The sequence below is a fragment of the Papaver somniferum genome, chromosome 4 (genome assembly GCF_003573695.1).
Source record: "Papaver somniferum cultivar HN1 chromosome 4, ASM357369v1, whole genome shotgun sequence".
Classification (NCBI taxonomy): Eukaryota; Viridiplantae; Streptophyta; class Magnoliopsida; order Ranunculales; family Papaveraceae; genus Papaver; species Papaver somniferum.
This window is the reverse complement of record NC_039361.1, coordinates 78,172,818-78,197,049: the sequence shown is the minus strand read 5'-3', so window position 1 is coordinate 78,197,049 and position 24,232 is coordinate 78,172,818. Positions and strand designations below refer to the sequence as shown.

The following is a 24,232-nucleotide window of genomic DNA, read 5'->3' as shown; positions in this document are numbered from 1 at the left end:
TCCCACTTTCAGTTTTCAGAGACAGATCAGAGTTTTGCAGCGAAAGCCACAAGTGTTGACTCCGTTAATTAGTTAACTTCTGCTATGTATATTATGTTGTTTATTGTATCTGTAAACCAATTAACTATTGTATATGTATCATTTGAGAGAAGTTCACGTATATATATTCTGAGCGGGGTTAGTTTTGGGATAAGTTTTGTAGCAGATTTCTTAATTGAATGTTTAAGTATTTGAATTAGATTCGTAGTGCCTCTTTATTTAGTTAATCTCTTGCATTAATCAGTTGCTAGCTTAGGGGGCGCTACAATAAGAATCAATTCATGAACATTAAGCCATGGTTTGCAAAGATTGCATTACTTAATTCATAAATATAATTGTTCATGAGTATGAAAAACATGCTTAACCGATTTTAGAACTTTAACCACTAAGTTTGCAAACAGGTACGCAAACTATAATATCCAGACTTTGGTATTGTCCATCCGTTTGCAAACGGGTACGCAAACAACCATCCCGAACCTAGTTCAGGAAGAACCGTTTGCATACTGGTACGCAAACAAGGTTCCCGGGCTTTAACAGTTAAAACCGTTCGCATACTAGGTATTAAAACAAGGTTCTCGGACCTAAAACATATCAAAACAATTTGCATACTAGGTACGCATACTGTATTGTATCCAGACAAAGGTTTTGTTCTAAACTCTCAGTTCAATCATTAAAACATCCTTAGAAGACGACAATAGCTATCTCACACAAACTATTAGATTATAAGTAATTTTCAAGTGATCGAATTATCAATTCGAAACTTTCCAAGTCGACATCAAATGATTGTCTCACACAAATCATGTAAGATGTTTCAAGAAAATTTCCACATGATCATCTTTTGACGTATTATTTAGTTTCCAACAAATAAATTGTTTCCAACTAAACTCGTCAAGAATATGATGAACGTAGCTAAAGCAAAAATCTTCCAACACGTATTTCGAGAAATTGATAAGCGAGATAAACTCTGCTCGAAATATCAAATGTGTATAATATAAAAGTTTATATAGCTATACGACTTAGTCTCTTTAGGAGATATAATAGAATAGACTTCTGAGTGATGGATAAGTTTTAGTCTCCACATACCTTTTGTTGATCAAGTTCCTCAAAGCTCTCCTTAGTAGATCTTCGTCTTCAATCGATGAACACCGTGAAGTCTAAAGTTCAACTACACATTTTATCCTAATCCGAGACATAGTTATAAGTAGACTAGAAATCAAAACTTATAGTTTTGATCAACTAAACTTGACAAACAAGCTTGAGATAGCAACGCTTGCGAGTTCGACTGAGAAATGCTCTAACATAAAGAGACTCATGCAACATGATTCCTTAATTCCCAGCACTATTTTGTCCTAGTTGGTTACTATAGTCATCCTATATAACCTAGGTTCTTCGTGAACTTTATTCTAGGTTGCGACTTTGACGACTTCACTTAGGGATTCGTGAAGCCCGATCGGACTATCTTTTACCTGATAGTTCGTGTATCCTGATCTTGTTCTTATTGATCTTCGAAGGTTTAGTATTCTCAGATCAGGAACGAGATAGATAAAAATTGCAAAGTTCTATTCGTATCAGACTTTGTGATTCCTCAAGATAGATATCTAAATTTTTCTTTGGTTTATTTGGATTGTTCTTGCAAGGTGGTTAGTAATCCAAGCTTCTAATGTAACTGAGTGTAAGTGTTCGTGAGGTTTCCTAGAAATTATCTATTACAAACAGATTTTTAAACCTAAATTAAAAAGTCAAAAGGGAAATCAAATAGGCTTATCTGTTATAGACATACTGGTATCAAAAGTCATCACTGAGGTTGAAGCAACTTTTAATATGTGAAGGACGTCATCTAAGGGAATCAAGTACGTAGAATCTTCCAACGTTCAAGAGACGTAATAAATGCGGCTGAAACTGAATTGCTTGGATGGTTAATTCTGTTTCAACTATATATCAATCCAAAATATGATAGTACGCTAGTATTTTTAGCGGTTCAATATAATGTGGTGTTCAAAGTTTTACAAGGTCCCAAGGGTTTTATTCAGGTACAATTTTCCTCGTTAACAAAATTTCTGGTCTCTTGTGTTTTTTCTTTTTCCACGTTATATCGTTTTATCTTTATAATGCAAATATCGCAGGTAGTACGAAATCAATCTAAATAGGTTAGGTCCTTAATTGATATAAAAAACAAGACTCGTTATTGTTGAAATGTAGATCGAAAGATTCATACTTTTTTAGAATGCAATCATCTTGATTTGGATACGACTAGATTGATCTTGGATTTTTATTTTTGAGATCGTCCAAGAATTCTTCAGGTCTTCAGAGTAATACATGTATGTCTCAACATTCCTAGACTTTCTAGTCTAACCTAAACATTCCTAGACTTTCTAGTCTAACCTAAACGAAGTTGACTCTAGTACATTTAATAAAGCGACGCTAATTGAGTTTTGATACTAAATATGACAACCAAACTTGACACACCAACGCTTGGTGGGTTCAACCGAGCAATGCTCTAGCAGATAAGAATCCATTGAATGATGATTACTTGTTGTTTGTTTTTCAAATATTAAGATAACCCTGTCTATGAATACTTCTTTTTGCTCAGGTTAGCTACATCCTTAAAGGAAGGGCCATAGGGTTGAGTCTTTCAATCAAAATAAAAGACTTTGTTAAATTTGACACTAGTATGAATAGAGCAAAACCCCCTTTCACCCTAAACTCAATAGACCACTCGTTTAATTGAAGGTGGATTGAAAGTCTTCGCTATGCGACAAACTGTTTGCCTTGTGAACAAACCAAATGGAAATGACAAACTATTTGCCTTATGGCAAAACCGACAACTACTTATGGCAATTTTTTTCCTTTCTAATATGGCAAAGATTCCCCCCACCTCAACTTCTTCTTCGCAAGGAAAACCGTTTGCCAAATAGTCTCTTCAAATATCACTCCGGCTCCAATCTCGCTCATTGCGAAAGAATTAAAGTGTTAAAACACTATGTTCCGTAGTCTTAGCTATCACACCTATTTAGCTCATGCAGACAACACAAAAAAAAGACATCCTAAGTCACATTATTCTTCAACTAAAATTATACTTCCTCCGTCCTACCTCCTCTTTTTTTTCCCAATAAGTATATTTTTATCGTCCCACAAAAAAATACTGCCTTAAAAATTTCACAATTCTTAGGATAAAGAAGAGAGAAAAATTTTTTTTTGTTTTTCTTCTTGTATACTCCTTATGTGTTAAAAAATTTAACAAATGTATCTCATAAGTCAAAAGGATAAAAGATGGATACTTGTAAATGCTACATGGAAGTACCGGTTTCTAAACCATTTGTTCTCCCTCAATTTGATAAATCTGCCAATTTGCTAGTCTTTGGATACCACTTCAGAAATTGCTTTTGACTTATGGGTACAAAAAAATCGAAATTACTTTTCAAACTTCTGGACGCAAAAACATTAGCAGTTAGATTGGATAGACATTTCAAAAGATAAAAATAAATTAATAATAATAAAGTGATATATTTTTGAACTTTATAAAAGAAGGTTATTATTGGGGCGTCACACTCCATTAGAGGGGCTTCACTTGGATTCTTAGTATCCAAAAAAGAGGTTATGGGATATCCTAACACATAAACAGAATGTCTAGGTTACCCTTAAACTAAAATAAAAATTTAAAAACCTAATTTTTTATATTCTAATTCACAAAAAAATTGCTCCTCTTCCTTCTCAGTAATTTCAATTCAACTTCAATTCACTTCATCGTTGCGATTACGTCTAGGTTCGCCAACCATAATTTCAGTTTTTGAAGAACTTACGTCCATGTTTGGATGAATTCAAACCGTAAAATTAGCTTGCGTGTTGGTTTACGTCCAGGTTTCTCTTCATTCCAACCGTAGAAATTGAAATCACGTCCAGGTTCCTTTTAATTCCAACCGCAGAAAATGAATTTACGTCTAGGTTTATCTTATAGGCTAACCTAAACGTAATTCTTCCTGGATGTTTTAGAAGAAACTTCAAATTGGATTACGTCTAGGTTCGTGATGTAATTTTTCCAGACGTAATCTTCTACGTCTAGGTTCGCGAAGTAAACTTTCCAGACGTAATCTTCTACGTCTAGGTTCGTGAATTTTTTTTCCAGACGTATTCTCCCACGTTTGGGTTTTTGAAATGTTTGGCATGACATATTACCAACCGTAATTCCATTTTGTCCTATGGAAACTAGTTACGGTTTGGAGTTCTTCCAAAACCTAGACGTAAACCTAAATTACGGTTGGCAACGAAGCTAAACTCAACCGTAATTTTTCATGAAAGTCTAAAAGTCTCAAACTTTTTTCGTACTTAAGCTAGTTTTAAGCGAAATTGAACCCATGGGAGATAGCTTAGAGGTGTACCTGTTGATTTTCAACCATTGGTTCTTCACTTTGTTGATTTATTTCTTCAATTGGTTGAGATTCATTCTACCATCTAACAAATCATCCATCTCTTGGTCTCCAACATGAGGAATGTAAAACTTGTTTTCTCCATCATACAAAGATTCACCCATCTCGAATTGATAACTTGTTTCATCCATTTTTGTTGAGTGAATCAAAAAATCTAGGTTTTGCAAGAAATCTTCAATTTTTTTCTTTTCCTCTTCTCTCTAGCTTTTTTCCCACAAAACTTTGTCCCAGAACTCACAAATATATAACAAAATTCATCTTCTTAATTTAATTAAATAATAATTAAATTAAAATTAAAATTAACTACATAAGGATTGTTTGGTTATTACAATATTATTTAAGATAAATGGTTTTTGATACTACTTATGGGTGACCCATTTTTATCATATAAGGTGATGCCTCCTAATGGAGTGTGACGCCCCCGATAATAGCCTTTTTATAAAAGTAAAAAGGTTAAAAGAAATGGTGAAGCAAAAACGTTCTGCTCGACCCTTGCTTGTGGTAATCCGAACAGGCATAAGCCCATAATGGCCTCGATCTGCCCTTTGTAATTTCATAATACATCATCTTTCAAAACTCCTCATTCACAGACTCACAGGAAGACTTTAACCCTAGCCGAGAAACCTCTCTCCCTTCCACTCTAAAACCCTAGACGAGGTTAAGAGGATCTTTGGTTTTTTCTTCGACTTCATTATAAGGTCAAAGGTTTGTTTCCCCTTCTTTATCCTTAATCTTCTTGTGTACTACTGATTTCGATTTCGATTTCAATTTTCTGAGTTTGATTTGACTGTTTAGTCGATTCGTGGTGTAAACTCACCCAAGTAAGAAGCTTCGTGTTTCAGATTCAGTTAACCTTTTATGTTGAAATTAGATGAATTATATCGAAAGATTAAGTTGTTGCAATTGTTGAGTGGGGGATTGTGTTTTCAATCCCTACGATTATGTAAATAGATTAAATAATTTTGTAGAAACTCGGTTTTGGGTTGTGGATTTTGATGGGTTTAATCTTCTGTACCTCCCATTGTTGTACAGTAATTTTTGCCTGTTTTGGAAAATCGCTGTAAATCTCATGAATAGTGACATTAATTTTCAGGTACTTCAAATTATACAATGTCGCAGCCGGAGAACACCTCTAACCTCGCAGAAGAAGAAGGTGGGACTACTTTGAGTAAAAAAGCTGCAAAGAAAGAAGCAATAAGACAGGAGAAACTTAAACGTCAACAAGAAGCTGCAGCGGCTTCTGCTGCTCTAGCTGCTGCCTCAATTGAAGCTGATCCGTTATCTGAAAATTATGGGGAAGTTGCACTTCCAGATTTGCAATCAAAAGCTGTTAGTGGTCGAAAATGGACTGAAGTTGGATTGGTAAATGAAAGTTTGAAGGATAAAACAGTTCTCGTCCGTGGACGAATTCAAACAACCCGTCCTGTTGGTAAAAATATTGGATTCCTAGTTTTGAGAGAGAAGGGCTTCACTCTTCAGTGTGTTCTTACTGTGGCGGATAATCTCGTTAGTCGTCAAATGGTGAAGTTTGCAACTAGTTTGAGCAAAGAATCTCATGTGGACATCGAAGGGATTGTATCAGTTCCTGATGCTCCGATCAAGGGGGCAACCCAGCAGGTATTGTCATTGATCTTAGTAAGATTTGATAAGTGCTGTTTGATTTTGCAGGAATTTGGGAGAACTGATCTTCTTTGCTGCAGGTTGAACTACAAGTCAGAAAAATCTATGGCATTAGTAAAGCTTTACCTACGCTTCCAATCAATATTGATGATGCTGCACGTAGTGAAGTCGACATTGAGAAAGCTCTGCAGGTATGCTTTCACATTTATACCTTTCTTGGAGAACCTATGATAAGAAACAAGTAGGATAGAAACATAGGCTCTCTGCTTTCCTGTTTTTTTGTTCAAAGATGTGGTGATTGGTTGCAGAGTTTATTACAATGTAATGTTATTCTGATTATAAACCTATTAAAGCTGTTTCTCTTTTGAATGTTGCAGGGTGGAGAACAGCTTGTTCGCGTTAACCAGGATACCCGTTTAAACTTTAGGGTTTTAGATTTGCGCACACCTGCTAACCAAGGGATTTTTCGCATTCAGTGTCAAGTTGAAAATGTAAGTACACATCCACCGTGTGAATTACATTGAACTGTTAAATACCTCAGTTCTAGAAGGCCTTATGTTATCCTGTTAGTTATAATATTTAGTTTCTCATTAGTCTACAAGGCAATATTACATTTTGAAACATAAGAATGAAGTATGAAGAAATGGAACCCCTAAATTGTATCTTCATTTGAAAGTGCATTGATTTCTTCGAAAGCATCCACGTACATTAGCTCAAGCATTGCAGGATAGATCACACACCTTTAAACTTCAAAGTCATGGCTTGGGGACGTTTTGGCACGCCTTCTCTCACTGCCCAAGCCCCTAAAATGAAGTACTGTTGCTTTTTGTGGATGTGTAGGAAGTTCCAACTGTGTGGCAAAATGACCATATAGTTGTGTATAGAAACAGTTGTCCCTTATATGGAAGAGTTAAGGGGAGCTGATTTGGTAAATACTGCTAGTGTATTCTCACTCTCCAACCCGTCACACTTGCCTAGCGATCATTAATTTGCTGTCTGCTCTTTCACAAATAAGGTCAGCTTGTGCGGTGTTTTGTTCCGCTTATTGTTAAGCGAAGTCTAATTGTTTGTGAACATATTCATACTTCTGCAGATATTTAGGCAATTCTTGTTATCCGAAGGATTTGTTGGAATCCATACACCAAAATTGATAGCAGGCTCAAGTGAAGGTGGTGCATCTGTCTTCAGACTTGACTATAAAGGCCGCCCTGCATGCCTAGCTCAGTCACCACAACTTCACAAGCAGATGGCAATTTGTGGTGATCTTGGGCGTGTCTTTGAGATTGGCCCTGTTTTCAGGGCAGAAGATTCCTTCACACACAGACATTTGTGTGAGTTTACTGGTCTTGATGCGGAAATGGAGATTAAGGAGCATTATTCTGAGGTATGGGAACCTCTTTTGAGAATCCACTATCGCCTGCTTTAGATATTTAATTTAGTAATCTTGTTAATGCAGGTGATGGACGTCGTAGACCACCTATTTGTTGCAATGTTCGACAGTTTGAATGAGAACTGCCAGAAAGAACTTGAGGCCATTGGGAAGCAGTATCCCTTTGAACCTCTAAAGGTAAAAGATTCTTTGAATAAGCAATCTAGAATTTGTATAGGCCTAATTTGAACTGAAAACTTTTTTATATGTCAGGACAAGCTGTGTAGCTAAAAGACGCCGTTTAGGCGGCTGGCCTTTGGCCAATTTTTTTGGGCCTTTTGCGCCTAATGGGTTTGGGTAATTTGGTGCTGATTTTTGGGCGATCGGTTATTATCCGGTTGAAAATATTCAGTTTTTATTAGGAAAAGTTACAAAAGAGTGAGAAAAACAAAAACGTGCAGCCACCCTCCTATTTGGTTTTCTCTTCTTACATTCTTTTTTGTTTTTTTATCATTAAGCAACTGCTATTTTAATTAGCTCTCTATCTCTTGCTAATATCACATATGTACTTATATCTTTATTTTCCCGCGTACTCCCTTACTAGTCCCTACAGGTGCTAGACCCCACTCCGCCTGGCGACCGCTTAACGAGTTTTTCTACACAGAATATAAGTGGGCTTATGTAAAATTCTGCATATAGTGTCAAATGTCAATGTTTGAAAACTGTTTTGAGGCGCTCCTTGATGCACTCTTTTTTGTGCTCAACTTTTTTTTCTCCTTGATGTGCGCCTTTTTGCGCTTCACTTTTTGCTGCCTTGATGCTTGCACATGTTGGTGTTTTCTTGGGGTACATGCTTTTGGGGCTTTAAAAGTCCAAAACATTGGCTTTGATGCAGACAGTGTTGCATGTTTTTAATCCTTTTCATTCTAAGCCTGTAAAATATAAGTCTAGCCCCTCCCAGTATAAATACTTCTGAAGAAGATATGTGCTTGAAGTTGAGTAGACTAAACGTGAAGGCAATACTGTAGCATGCGGACATCTCAAGTCTTGTATCCTGTCTTATCATGTGTTTTTGCTCCTTCACAGTTTTTCTAGTTATTTTTTACCTTGTATATTGTAATTCTGAGTATCTACTTGTCATGGCAGTACCTAAGGAAGACTTTGAGACTTACTTTCGAGGAAGGGGTTCAAATGTTGAAGGTATGAATTCACTCTTTATACTTTTTCTCGTTATTATTGAAGTGATGGACCAATGAAGAAATATGATGAGATAGGTAGGAATACACTCTGTACAATACAAAAGATGTTTCAGACAGTACATCACATTCTAATTCTGAGTTTTCATTCCCACAAAATTGTGAGGATAATAGTGTAGGATTTGGCTTTTGAGGGTGAGTGTTAATTTACAACATGAATGAAAATCTAAGAGTTTGTCTAATTATGGAAGGACTTCTGTTTTTTCCTTGGGAAGTATATTACATGGATATGTTTGCTGATATAGTAAAACAAAAGTAATAAAGTAATAATTCAAGTGAATCTGACGTCAGTTATTTGGTTTAAACATAATGAGTTTCGTTTATCTTATTGAATTATCATGAAACCGACACTAATACCATGGCCAAGCATGAAATGCTGGTTTTCTGTTTCCTTGTTACGCCGGAAAGTTCATTAACAACCTCTGCGCAGGAAGCTGGTGTTGAAGTTGACCCTCTTGGTGATCTAAATACAGAAGTGGAGAGGAAGTTAGGGAAGCTTGTACTTGAGAAGTAAGTATTTAGTTTTGTGTTTTGCCTGGTGATCTGAATATTCAGATATACATATTTGTAGCTCTCATTTGAAATACTTCTGAAGTCGTGCTTTTATGGCTAACTGAAATTTTGCATCTGACAGGTATGACACTGAGTTCTATTTACTTCACCGGTATCCATTGGCTGTTAGACCGTTTTACACCATGCCAGCTTATGACAACCCTGCATACAGCAATTCATTTGATGTCTTTATTCGAGGTAACTTGAATATATTTCTTGCATAAAGCAATTGGTATTAGTATTTGATTTCTGTTCTGCTGCTTCACTGTTTTAAACCCCCTATGTATTACGGCATGCGGCTTCATTTATTTTTTTAGCTTCTCCCATGCTGTTATGCATTAGATGTACTTATTTTCCAATTTGAGTTCTTTCCCTACTTATGGTTTCCGGTCCTGTAAGATCTGCTCGATAATGTTGCAACTATTTATACCGAAAGGAAGCCTGACAGCTTACCTGAGGGTACTGAGCTGTAACATGTCATCCTCATCTTGGTTTTCTATAACTGAATTGATAATGCTCCTTGAACAGAGATCTTTGTATCTTCCCTTGGTAGAATAAAGAATTTTGTATCTCTTGCTTCATTATCAGTCTTCTTAATTTGATTTTTCCATTTCTTCCTGAAGGTGAGGAGATCATTTCAGGAGCTCAACGTGTGCACGTACCTGAGCTCTTGAGTACTAGAGCAGAGGGTCTGGGAATTGATCTGAAGTCTATTGAAACGTATATTGATGCATTCCGGTATGTTTCTTAACCTTACCATTGTCGGTTTTCTATATCTACCAATCCTTAAGTTTCTGAATTGACGATGAGTTAGTTATTGGGTTTATTATGGGGGTATATATTCTTAGTGTATAGTAGAAGGAGATTGCCTTGAACATTAAAATTATGTATTAGGAAGTTTGTTATAAGCTGGCCCAAGAAAAACGAAGAAGAATGAGAATTTGAAGAGATGCTGAATTGTTCATGCTCCATTCCAACTTGTTTACCTGCGTTACTATTATATTTTCGTTGTCGAATATTTGTGAAGACCACTTCCGTCAGATTTTCTCTAGACTTCTAGCATTGTTGAAGAACTTGCTTTTGCAGAGATTTTTTTTCGCTTTTTTTTTTCTTCCTTTCAACGAATCTGGCTCATCTGGAAGAGGCATTTCTAGACGGCTTTAGTTTTTTCTATATAAACTACCTATGTGTGTGTAGAAGCACTCTAATCTTGGTTTATTATAGGTACGGAGCACCCCCGCATGGTGGATTTGGAGTTGGATTGGAGCGAGTGGTGATGCTTTTCTGTGCTTTAAACAACATCCGTAAAACCTCGCTTTTCCCTCGTGACCCTCAAAGGATCACTCCATAGTTTGTTTTCATCTTTTCCATTAATAAGATAATTCCATAGTTATACCTATCTGAACTAGGGTATTTTTGGATCTACGATCAAATTCTGGTGATGTGATTTATCCTACCACACCATTTGGATAAATGTTGCCATCAAAGATTGTCACTAACATTGTTGCAAAATACAGCGATGGCTGGTCTAAAGGCTGCATTCCAAGTTAGCTTTCAATGGATGAATAGACCTTGAACCACAAGTTTGATCAATATTTTGTTGTAGGGATATGCTATTTTAGAAGTTTCAAATTTAACAAATCTGTGTATAAGCTTCCCACAGTATTGCTTCAGAGTTGTCTTCACTTTGTGCCGCATCCCTAAAAGCGGGGCTCACATCTCTTCCCCCAGTGAAATGATATCATTTGTTGTTAGGTGTAGTTCAGGTTAAAAAAGAACCCTCCTCAATGGTGTCCCGAGAGAGATATGGGGTTTCTTGATTGCTAGTGCCATTGTGACTCATCTAACAGTCTAATTGGTCAGGGACTCTAAATCGAATTTAGATACATTTCGAAACACCCACACAAGAAAACAAAAATGAAAATAAATGATCCGGGTGTTTGTAGAGTCGGTCAGAAAGAATTTGTTAGGGCAAAATGCATGTGATTCTTTGCAAAAATAGCGTGAAGTATATACCTTGATTGGTTAAGGTTGGCTCCCCAATTAATGGTTCATTGCTACCAAAGCAGTCTCTAGGCATATACACTAATATGTACTCAGGGAGAGGCTTGGTTATGTCACTAGCAGACAGCTACACCACGCTGAGCCAGCCAAATAAAAACTGCACTTTTTTACGTAACACCATTTAAGGCGAAACAAACAAACAAAAGGGTAAAAACGTAAGCTACCATGTACAGTAGTTCTCTTTTGGATACTCTGAGACTCTACTACCTTCACTCTCTCATTTGCAAAGTGAAATCTTTTCTTACAAAAACTTCTGGATGTTCTCTTAGGCATGATTCTTGATCCAGGAAATCGTATTTAAGGTTGGCGTTAATCTCTCCTTTTATTCACTTGATTTTACTAAGTTATCATTAGGGTAGTTTCTTTCACCATTATTGTGACTCAGTTAATGTAATTAGTAATAATCTTAGTAATTACTTCTTCTTCTTTTTTGGTATAAAATCTTAGTAATTACTGATGGATAGAACTATTACTGTTTGGGAAAGTGAGGTGAACAAAGCCAATGATGAAAGTATACACTGGAAAATTATGTTTACAGGGTATATCAAAAATTTGAGTAGGAGAAAGAGCTTGAGGATAGTACTTCTAAAACAGTTGAGAAGAAGAGAATCAATTTACTCAATCTTGCCTTAACCTTTACATGTACAGAATAATATATAGATGTTGTATCCAGCACACATAAAAGCAAACAAACAATATCCTACTTCATTTAGATGATATCTTGCCTAACTTAGTATATATGAATTTCCTAATGATGTCAACAGGATATGGACATAATATTATATGTATTTCCTAATACTCCCTCTCAAGTTGGAGGATGAGGATCTCGAACACCCAACTTGCGAAGAAGAAATTCGAACTGAGGACGTCCAAGTGCCTTAGTGAAAATATCAGCCAGTTGTTCCGTTGTACGAACATGAGAAGTAACTATAGCACCTGCTTGAATATGATCACGTATATAGTGACAATCAATCTCGATATGCTTGGTGCGCTCATGAAAAACCGGATTGGCAGCAATATGAAGTGCAGCTTGACTGTCATAATGAAGACGCATCGGTTGCGAGTGGAAAACACCAAGAGACTTTAATAAAGTCTTTAGCCATGTCAACTCACTACAGGTGAAAGCCATGGAACGATATTCTGCTTCGGCAGAAGATCGTGATACGGTGTGTTGCTTCTTAGTCTTCTATGATATAGGAGAGCCTCCAAAAAATATAAAATAACCCGTAAGAGAACGACGACTAATAGGACATGAAGCCCAATCAGAATCGCAATACGCATTAAGTTGTAGAGCACTATCCCTACGCAGAAAAATACCTTGACCAGGATGACCTTTGAGATATCGAAGAACCCGAACCGCAGCATCACAATGAGGTATACGAGGAGATTGCATAAATTGGGTAAAACGTGAACTGAATAACAAAGTTCAGGACGAGTAATAGTCAAGTATATCAAGCGCCCAATAAGTATGCGATATTGAGACGGATTCGAATACATAGGCCCATCGTCAAGAGCTAGACGATGATTCTCATCTATGGGAGAGTTAGCTGGCTTCGCTCCAAGAAGTCCCGTTTCAGATAGTATATCTAATGTATATTTTCTCTGTGACAAGAACAAGCCATCACGTCCCCGAGAAATCTCAATTCCAAGAAAATACTTGAGGATGCCCAAATCCTTCATATGAAAACATCGACTCAAATAGGCTTTAAAAGAAGCAATAGCAGCGGAATTTTTCTCAGAAATAATCAAATCATCAACATAAACTAAAACATGAAGCTCACTATCATGTTGCTTCAATGTGAAAAGTGAGTAATCGGCATATGATTGGACAAACCCAAAAGATTTCAGAGCACCAGCAAGTTTAGCAAACCAATTGCGAGGAGCCTGACGAAGATCATATAAAGATTTACGGAGACGACATACTTTACCGGGAGAAGCAGTAGAAAACCCAGGTGGAAGTTGCATATACACTTCCTCGTCAAGATCACCATGAAGAAAACCATTATTTACATCCATTTGATGTAACTCCCAATCACGAACAACCGCAACCGCTAAAAATGTCCGAACAGAAACCATTTTAGCAACTGGCGCAAATGTCTCGTGATAATCAACTCCTTCCACTTGATTATTACCAAGAATCACTAAACGAGCTTTGAATCTCTTAATAGTACCATCTGAGTTATACTTGATCTTATATACCCATTCACAACCAATCGCCTTTTTACCGGGAGGAAGATCAACAATGTCCCATGTACCATTCTTAATAAGCGCATAAATCTCTTTGATCATTTCCTCGATCCAACGTGGGTATCACACTGCCTCAGCATACCTAGTAGGCTCAATGCAAGCAGTAATGGCTGCCAGAAAATGTGCATGATTCGCCGAAAAATTAGCACAACATACATAATTAGCTATTGGATAAGGCGTACCTGAAGACGTTGTTTGGAGAGAGGAGGTTGACGCGGGGTCTATAACTCGAGTTGTGTTGCAGACGTAATCACGTAGACGAGTGTTAGGAATTCTGGATCTGTCACTCCGACGAACAGAAGTCTCATGATTTTCGTTCTCCACGTCAACAGTGAGAGAAGAATGATCCGTACAATTAATGCTCCCCCTGTCCTGTAGCAAATTTATTTCAGTAGACGACGTTTTACTTGCATCCGTACCATTGGATGGAGGACACTCATGCCCAGTAGTGGAGGAAGTAGCTGACGTTTGCATAGTGCACTCAATTTCCATATCTTGACAGTCCTCAATAAGTGATGATATATAAGGTTGATCAACGTCATTTGGTGGACTATCCAATGTCGTTTCATGATAAGGAATTTTATCTTCAAAAAATACCACATCCCGTGATACAAAGAATTCATGGTTTTCCAAATCAAAAACTCGCCAACCTTTCCTTCCATGACGATATCCAACAAAAATGCATCGACGACTTCTAGGATTAAATTTATTCTTGTCTCGAGACACTAAACGGGCATAACACAAACATCCAAAAATTCGCAAATGAGTGTATGAAGGAGGCTTCCCGTATAACAATTCGTACGGAGTTTTTCCATTAAGCAGCGGAGTCGGTGTACGATTGATAATATATGCAGCAGTCAAAATGCATTCACCCAAAATTTTAATGGTAAATTACCTTGGAACCGTAGAGCTCTCCCGACATTAAGTAGATGACGATGTTTGAGTTCAACACGTCCATTTTGTTGAGGTGTATCGACACATGAGGTCTGAAATTCGATTCCGTGTTCAGCAAAGTAAGGAACTAATGGTCGAAATTCCGTACCATTATCACTTCGTACCACTTTAACCAGCTTATTAAATTGAGTCTTAGACATAACACAAAAGTTTTTGAAGATTTGGGTCACTTCAGATTTATGTGTCATTAAATAAACCCAAACACCTCGAGAATGATCATCAACTATGGAAAGAAAATAATGTGCACCACAAGAAGAAGAAGTACGATAAGCACCCCACACATCGCAATGAACTAAACCAAATAAATCATTAGCTTTATTCATACTGATTGGAAAAACATCACGAGTTTGTTTTGCCTTGAAACAAACATCACATGGTTCACCACGAGAATTTTCACAATCGCTTTTAATAACACTAGGAAGTAGGGAAACAATTTTATTCGACGCATGACCTAAACGCCTATGCCATAAATAATAAGTATTTCTTGTAGTTACTCGATTTTCCGTACCTGGTGTCGCACTCCTAAAAATATAGACCCCGTCCTCTTGCTCACCCACTCCAATCAAGGTTCTCGTAGTGCGATCCTGTATCAAACATAGCTTACCAGTCAATGTGACCGTGCATTTCATGTCGTTAATCAAACATGCCAAGGAAACTAAATTGCAACTAAGGGTAGGCACAAATAAAACATGATTTAGTTTCAAATCAGGCCCAATCACAACAGTTCCCTCGCACTGAGCGTGCAAGTAAGTGCCGTTTGGAAGTCTAATATGCGACAAGCCTATCCGCTGCAACTGAAGTAATAAATCCTTACATCCCGTCATATGTCTCGATGCGCCTGTGTCAAGTATCCACTTACCGAAAAGTTTCTCTTTTGAACTCTCCTTGTTCGATGAGTTAAGGATGTTTGCGATGGCGGTCAATTGAGAGTCTGTGAGAGTATTCATTACTGTTGTCCGATCTTGTGCTGAAATAGAGACACCACCAAAGTTTTCACCTCCACCTGTAGGTGATATAATGGCATTAGCAACAGCAAACCTTGGCTTTCCTTGACTATTGTTTGATCCTTGTTATACACGCCCTCCAATTTCTTTCCCATGTTTTTCTAGCCACCAATCTGGATACCCAACGAGTTTGAAACAATTTATTGTTTCATGACCAGATTTTCCGCAATGCTTACAAGTTGGTTTGTCTGCAGACATTGTAGTCATCCTAGCAGCAGGTCCCTTTGTCACCTTTGGGGCTTGTACTGCAAATCCCACAGCTTCCACACGTACATCTCTTGTCCTGGAAATAGTTTGGTGTCTTTCCTCCTGCACAACCAATGCATATACACGACTTAGTGATGGGAGAGGATCTTGAGCAATTATATGAGAGCGGACCGTCCCATATATCGTATCGTCAAGACCCATCAAGAACTGATGAACACGTTCTTCTTCTCGTTGTTTATCCCACTGAGAAGCAAGTAAACATGTACACTTATTACAGCTGCACATGGGAGGTTTAACGTGGTTACTGAGTTCTTCCCATAGAACTTTCAGTCGTCCAAAATAAGCAGCAATCGCCTGTCCATCTTGCCTGCAATTGGCTAAATCTGAACGCAATTGAAACATCCTTGGTCCATTCCCAATCGGAAATCGGTTCTTCAAATCATCCCAAAGCTCCTTGGCAGTCTCATAGTAAGTAATAGTTGATCGCAGATTCGGCTCAATGGATGTAGCAATCCATCCAACAAGCATTGAATTAACACTCCACCAATCTTCAATATCAGGATCATCTTCCTTAGGTTGGGTAATTTTTCCATCCAAAAAGGAATATTTTCGTCTGGCTCGAAACGCATTACTCATTGATCAAAACCATTCATCATAGTTATCACCATTGAGTTTCACCGGGGAAATAACCATACCCGTGTGATCCGAAGGATGCAGGTAGTATGGTGAAGATGAATCAATTTTTCTTTCACCATTAGATGTCGAGTCTTTCCTATTAGAGTCTTTCTCATTAGATGTAGAGTCTTCCCTATTAGAGTCTTTCTCATTAGATGTCCAGTCTTTCCCGGTCATGATGCAAAGCTTCGTCACAGACAAAAGAAAGAAAAACTTCGTTTGAAAGATTTGATTAATTCGCTTTTGGCTCGGATGCCATAAAACAGTTGAGAAGAAGAGAATCAATTTACTCAATCTTGCCTTAACCTTTACATGTACAAAATAATATATAGATGTTGTATCCAGCACACATAAAAGCAAACAAACAATATCCTACTTCATTTAGATGATATCTTGCCTAACTTAGTATATATGAATTTCCTAATGATGTCAACAGGATATGTACATAATATTATATGTATTTCCTGATAACTTCCAAATATGTTGACTTGTACTTGGAGTTTGAAGAGAAGAAAATGGAGTTTGAAAGATTAACTTTGGGGAACAATTCTGTACAGAATGAGATGATGAAGTACAAAAATATGTACAATGAGTTGTATGTGGAGTTTAAAGAGGAGAATGGAGTTTATTGAAACTGAGAAAAGGTTTGAAACCTTAGTTGCGGAAAATAACGATCTCAAGGGGTATAAAAATATGTACAATGAGTTACATGTGGAGTTTGAATAGAAGAAAATTGAGTGTGATGTGATTATGGGAAAGTTGAATGACCAAGATTTGGTTAGGATGAATGCTCAGAAAGTACTTGAGGAGTACGACGTGCAGTCGGTTGAAAGAGCGGGTTAACAGTCTAGAGGAGGAGGAAAAGAATTGGGAACAAGAGAGAACTGCTTACATGGAAGAGTTGGAAAGTGCACAAAGGGACAAGTGTGTTCGAGTCGATGGGGAGACTAAGGATGTGGAATGTGAGAAAACAAGAGCCGAGGATGAGAATGAAGTATTGAATACTAAGTTTGTGGAAGTGGAGAAACAGTTAGAAGATTGTAAATGTAAGTGTCATGGTTTGTCTATGGATCTGAAGGAGAAGAAAATGGAGTGTGTTGTGCCCGAAGGTGAATTGGAGAACCTAATGTTAACAAATGTTGGAATGATTTGTGGTCCTTCTAATCCACCAGGAAGCAGCCCTTCTTCACTTCAGCTTAATTTTTAAGATGCACGCGTCTCAGGTATCACCGGAAATCTTCTTGTTATTTATATTTTAATTGGTTTCTAGTATAGCTCTTTCTATTCTGTCAGTTATTTCTCTCTGTGCACTGGTAGATGTAGACCATGTTTATTTTTATTTTTTCTTGGTTGGAATATGTAAACCATTGGGTGTTTTTGTCTTATCAGTTATTACATTTGCATGGAGTCAGATAGGCCATCTATGAACTGGTGTTTCTTTAACTAGTACTTAATATAGAGGGTGTTTAAAGGTTGTCTCCATGATTATATTTGAGGATTTGAATTTTGTATGTCTATGGTTTTATGCTGAATATGTTATCTATCTTGTACATATGTTCCCCTTATCATGGCTTATAATCACTGGAGTATTGGACCTTTTTTTCTTTCTCTTGCTCAATTATGTTTTCTAGACACGCAAGTGACCCTGTGAAACCTATGGTATCGCTTCTGTAATTCTCAGTGCGAATTGTAATGGTAAACTGTTTTTTGGTTGGTTATCAAAACTCCTTTGAACCCTGAATAGTTGTCTTTTCTCTTAAATAACATCAAGGCATGATGCATATGAAGTACATATTATCTTTCAGTTACCATTTTCATTTCCTCCACGCGACCGAATATTCAGTTGCTTGAAGATTACCTGGGTCATAGTTGTCATCCGATGGTTGTTGACGAAACGAAATCACGAAGAATATCAATACTGTCGAATCAAATGCAAATGTCTGTAACTTTTCATGTTGGATGGTTTGAATGATACAGCTCTAAGGCGAAGTTGTACTAGATATTGTAGGTGACATATGATTTGATCTTTCGTTTTCTCTGCACTAGAGGAGGTGTCCAATTATCTTTTGGATCTTATTTCACTGGATGGATTTTACCTCAAGTATATGTATGTATATCTATAATATAAAACAAAATGATTTGTTTGGTGTTAGTGACAAAAAAATTTGGTGTCGTTTTTTTCAGACAAGAACGCCCCTCCGTGTTTTCCATTTTGTTCATGGGCCATCGTAATAACGTAAAGGGAAGAAGGGTGCGGTCGTAAAAGTAAGGAATTTAACTCTTTTTTTCTGAACAAAATGTCCCTCCGTGTTTTTAAGATTTTTCCTACGCCATCACGAGATTCCGGTGAATTTTGTAAACACAAGGGACAATTGCATAATCTATCTTTCTATTTCTGAAACCAGTTACTTCCTCCTCCGTCTCTCCGCCACCACTCTCCTCCACCTCCTTCAATTTAGCCCCTCCGTGCTTCCTCCTCCACCACCGCCCTCAAACCAGCGACACCACAACCGCGCATTGCATAAATCTAATCTGACCAATGTTATTTTAATTAAATTCATACAGCTACCGAGCAACGAATGCTTCTTCACAATCCACATAAAAATCTATATATTCATCTGATATATTTCAATTCACAAATCAACCATTTACATAAATTATTCGACCAAACATTAACGAATACTAATTACTTCATCACCTAACGCCACCACCACCACCACCACCGCTGATAAGTCCTCTTCGTACTTCAATTTAGTTCCACAAAAAGAAAAGTTGTCAGTTGATTTATATAAGCTCCAAATCGTCTCGATTTAAGAAAATGTAAAATAACGAAAACAAGAAAGAAGGAAAAGAAGAAGACGAAGCAACTTCAGTCCGAATCCATCAAAACTTTTCTTAAAACCACAATCTTCGAATCAAATAGAGTTCGTCTGTAATATGATAGACACAGACCGAGAGTTGGACTGTATATAGAAAACAAAAAATTACAAATACTCCGAAATAGAAAGTAAAAGCACAACGCAAGCACAATTGAGAAGTGAGAACTAGGTTTCTCTAGGTCTTTGTATTGAACTAGGCAATCACCGAATAGCCCTTGCGTTTTTGGAGCATTTTTAACATGGTTTAAGCATCTGTTTGAGGTGGTGCAACGTGGATTAAAACTAAAAAGGTACATGTAGTAAGCATGCATAGCTTAGAGACACCTGTTTACATTTATGCTCACAGATGACTTTTGTAAGTAACCATCTATATATGTTTCAAATTGTTAGTGTAGTATTATAAAATTTAAACTAAAGTAAAATTTAATAATTACGCTGCCGATATGTTCTTTGGATTTAGTTTTTGAAACAGTTCACGATTTTTGATTATATCACCGATTTCGTTCCCGTTGCTCCTTTTCCAGGTTACTAAGCCACAGCCACCGGCACAACTACGATTATAGTTTTTTACTTAATGGAACGGGTTATCCACAAATTTCAAAACACATGCCATATAGTGAACAATGTTTCATAAGCACAAATTCAGAACAACAAAGATAATGACAAGAGAAGAATATCATGTTCAGATAATATCCTTTTGGCAAGTATTCAGCGAATGCAATGTTATCAGAATCTTGATTTTCAAGTCTCATATTTTGCATTAGTTTATGCACATTGATCCGTGAAAATCGACCCGATACACCCCGTGCCGTTATGGCACAGGCAAACCACTAGTTACTAAGAACAAGTAACACTTTAATGATGTAGCTCCAATCCATGGTTTACTTTGTTTTTTGTCGCACAATGCCAGTTCATTAGTTCAAAAACTCATGATACCTTCTTTACCTGATTCAGTGAAAAAAAAATATGATAATTACATGTCATGATACTGTTGGAGAAAATACTAATAATATAACTGAGAAGAAGATACTTAGCTCAAAATAATGTTGCTGATGTTGCTGCACAGAGAATGTAGAGGCACGTAAACTACGCTGTCCTAAAGGCAATATCGCCTGCCACTCCTCTGAGATGCTACAGCAGTTGGCGAGTCACCTCCAGGATACAACTACAGTTAGTACCCCTCAATGTAGCATACAATGAGGGTACCCTTAGAGCTTGGCAGAACTTAAAACAGTAAAAGAAATGTTTACAGAAAAACAGAGGGAGAGTAGAAGAGATGTTTTTCTGTGGTGTATCAAATGAGCTCAAGACTCCTCCCTTATATAGTGTTTAAGACGTTACAAACGAGAGGAAAAAAGCATGCAACCAAACCATGCGTATGACAGAAATACTGGTAATGTTGGGTTAAAAACAGTGTTGCTTTTGTGTACAAACAAGATAGGATCTAACACACCCGACCGGACGGCGGCGTGCGTGCTTCTGTGCGAAGCACCGCGCGTACGGGAAAGGCAACCTTGCCCTAGTCTAAGTCTAAGTCTTCCCTCCAAACACAAAAGTCTAATGACCCAAGGGCCATGCCCTTATAGCCAATTCTATGATATTTATGTCTAAAACTCTTTAGATTTTAGTCAATGTGGGACTATTGTTTTATCTATTTAAAAGAAAAAACAATTAATGGGCAATAGGTCTAGGGATCAAAACATAGTCCATGGAAAAATTGGTATTCTAACAGATACTACTGGTTATTTTGCAGGCACACCTCATTTGGATTACCAATGTGAGCTGTCTGAAGGTATTAAGGATGAATAGAACAATATTTGTTTTGACTCCATGGTGGACTTTGTAATTGCGGATAGGCAGCAACTAGGTTTGAGACAAATGAGAGCTCCGGAGAAACTCTAGTTTTGCTCAAACAAGGTGATATCAGAACATCCTCTACATGTATTATTGAGATTAGCGATGATGAAGTTATGGAGATCTGTGACAGCGAGGAGGATGACATGTAGCTGCAATAGAGGGTTAGGTCCTGCAAAATGGCCATCAAGGGAGACAGCTTAAATCTGGACAACTTTATCAAAGCAAAAACATCTTCTACACTGGCAGGGCCAATCTATTTTTGGCAGAAGCAGTAGAAATGCTTCAAGATTGAATTTGCATGTAAAACTGTTAATCAGGTGCCATATGTTTTGGCTCATTGACCCAATGCAGCTACATTCTGAATTATATTAGCTCAACCTCTAGCTTTTTGTTTGACCTTGTAACAAAATGTCAAATACTCAGGTTCTTCCCCTTAGGTTGTTTGGCATCTTTAAGATAACCATGTTACTGTAGTTTGTTTTCTTTTGTTCTGCAATTATGTTCTGTTAACATAGTCTACCAAGCCAAAGAAACAAGTATTCATTACAGAGCGATACTGATACCAACAAATCAGAAGAAACAATCAGGAAATCTTTTAGAACATAAACCGGTGTGTTGACACAACATGAAATGTAAATTGCATTCAAGTGAATTGGCTTTTCTCCAACTTTTATGGCCTTGACAACCTATTTCTCTGCTAGTTCTGTTTTCGAGAACTCTTCTGGTTCCTGTTCGATGTTATAAACAAATTTCCTAGTGACAATCAAGAACACAATAAGATTGAGAACACTCAACACACCTAGAAATGCATAGAAGTAATCTAAACGAGACGCATTTAAGTTATTTAATATCCATCCTTTGTGGTGATTCTTCTTTGTGACATCAGCCACAGTTTTCAGAAGAAAACTACTGAGGAATTGTCCAATTCCCAGACTAATATGATGTTCCAATGCTTTTCATGCTTTCTGGTGCTTGATCATAAAAGAATTCAATGTCCGCAACGAGAAAAAAAGCGTCCTATATCCCAATCAAAAGAAACTGCGGTAGTAACACGAAAATAGATAGAGGAACTATCTCACTTTTACCTGTGATGTTATCTCTTGCCACATTCAGTCTTTCCCTTTCGGTTAAGGATGCAGTAATCATGCAAATAATGTGTATCACTATGCCAATTCCCATTCTCTGCAGTATTGTTATCCCTCTAGGATTTTTCGTGTACCGACGAACTAACGACACGAAGTAACGGTCATAGACAACTATGCTAATCAACATTGAGAGTGTAATGAATGCAGCAAGACTTGCTGGAGGAATGTCGAAATTAGGACCCATACTCCTCTGTAAAGTGGCGCCTTGCTTAACAAAAAGTGTATTCGTCTGGGCCAACACAGCGCATGGGATAAAAGTCACAATCAGAATAGGTATCATTTTTACCATTTGTTTCGTTTCTTCCACTTGTGTCACCGGACAAAGTCTCCATGGGCCAGTTAAACGACCGGTCTTCACAGCAGCCTTGTCAAGTGCCCTGTTATATATTAGTAGGCACAACAAAATGCTAGTAAGTCAAAAAATATCTGGAGGAGATTTTATCTTTTACATGCTATTGTGTATGTTCTGTTCATAGTATGAAAAACTGACCTCAGTGATGGGGTGTGGTCAATTCTGAACTTCCGAGCACTGGTATATTCATCGGGACTCAATTTGTGAAGATCTTTTGGTTCATCAGGTAAGATAACTTTGCGGTTTCTCAAAGCGGCAACAAGAACCATAGCCATATGAGTGAAAGGACTTCCTGACAGGATCTTGTGTCTGTAAAAAGGGGTTCCGACCAAGAAGACTAAAACTGAAATGGCTAATCCAAGTGTAGGAAGGCCATAGCCGAGGGACCAACCAACATTATCTTGAACGTAGACGACAACCGTATTTGCAAAAAGTGTTCCAATGAATATGGTAAACATCCACCAATTAAAGAAGGATAACTTTTGGAGCTTCTCTTTGGGTTCATAACGGTCGAATTGTTCAGCACCCAGTGTTGATATGTTGGGCTTGGTTCCACCATTTCCTACTGCAATTATGTAAAGTGCGGAATAAAAGATGGCGACTTGAAACGATGAAGCTCGGGCATCACAATCTTGGGCAAGTACCCCTTTTCCACATAACGATGGCTTCAATGCGGGTAATGAAACTGATAAAGTTAATAAACACATTCCCTGTGCAAGAACAAGATGTTAATTGCTGATGAAATTGATATTCTTATGTAGTTGCAGCGGTTTCCAATAATGTTCTTATACTTAGAATGCTTGTTCTATCAAATAGTTTGATTAAATTGGGTAATTATGAACAATATTTACCAAGAAGTAAATGGCAGAAGAGACTACGAATGTCCAGTACCGGCCGAGATAGGTATCTGCAATATAAGCACCGATAATAGTTGTCATCCATGTCGTGCCAATCCAATTGGTCACGTTATTTGATGATTCGACTGTGCCTTCATGTAGTCTAGTCGTCAAGTAAACCACCAAATTGGCAAGAACTCCAAAATATGCCATTCTCTCAAGCAGTTCACAGCCTTTATACAATAAAAACAGTTCAAGTGAGCTGGTTTAGATTTTAGAAACAAATAAATGTGTAAAAAGTAAGAATGTTTGTTTAGGATACAGTACCTACGATAAAAGAACATGCCTTCCACCTGCCACCCTTTGATCTAAGGATAGGTCGACCCTTGAGATCTACTGTACCATCTTGTGTAGCCTTCTTCCGCCAGCATGCCGCCAATCCATTTCTCTTCTTCCATTATTTTGGCTTTCTCTGGTGTTTGAACAACTTGGAGTTTTGCTGTTGATACTCATGGTGGCCGGGGATATGTTCACTTATAGTGTACTTGGTTCCACCGATACGTATGAAATTATCGGGAACTCCGTTAAGTCAACATAATTTAAATTAGTACTTAATGCACAACATGTAATTAGAGGGGGTAGGTACTAGTATTATTATTGAAAACCATTTTTATTTTTTAATTTCCACAAGGAACAAAAAGGATTCTTATAATGTCGAGAGATTCCACAAAAAAATAATAATAATAATGTGA

The 24,232-nt window shown here is 37.4% G+C and overlaps 1 protein-coding gene and 1 pseudogene across 2 annotated transcripts; one reads left to right on the top strand and one right to left on the bottom strand.

The window, feature by feature from the left end:
* The first annotated feature begins 5,006 nt into the window (after positions 1-5,006).
* LOC113275968 (aspartate--tRNA ligase 2, cytoplasmic-like) lies at positions 5,007-10,930 on the top strand. 2 transcript variants are annotated; one of them, XM_026525555.1, is made up of 11 exons: positions 5,007-5,168; positions 5,557-6,080; positions 6,164-6,274; positions 6,461-6,574; positions 7,177-7,467; positions 7,540-7,650; positions 8,599-8,652; positions 9,139-9,218; positions 9,343-9,458; positions 9,884-9,998; positions 10,485-10,930. In XM_026525555.1, exons 2-11 carry the CDS (start codon positions 5,574-5,576, stop codon positions 10,609-10,611), a joined length of 1,626 nt encoding a protein of 541 aa, XP_026381340.1. In that variant the 5' UTR covers positions 5,007-5,168; positions 5,557-5,573; the 3' UTR covers positions 10,612-10,930. The 2 variants fall into 2 exon arrangements, with proteins under 2 accessions (XP_026381340.1, XP_026381341.1); XM_026525556.1 differs by having other exon boundaries at positions 5,011-5,161.
* A 10,786-nt stretch (positions 10,931-21,716) lies between these two features.
* On the bottom strand, positions 21,717-23,966 carry LOC113275966 (annotated as a pseudogene).
* Between the last annotated feature and the right edge of the window lie 266 nt (positions 23,967-24,232).

What these genes read in the sequence shown, in the direction of transcription:
- LOC113275968 (XM_026525555.1), top strand. Translation starts at nt 5,574, where the DNA reads ATGTCGCAGCCGGAGAACACCTCTAACCTCGCAGAAGAAGAAGGTGGG. An exon ending in AAGGGGTTCAAATGTTGAAG is followed by an intron (nt 8,653 to 9,138) that starts GTATGAATTCAC and finishes ACCTCTGCGCAG; the next exon opens with GAAGCTGGTGTTGAAGTTGA. An exon ending in ACGTATATTGATGCATTCCG is followed by an intron (nt 9,999 to 10,484) that starts GTATGTTTCTTA and finishes GGTTTATTATAG; the next exon opens with GTACGGAGCACCCCCGCATG.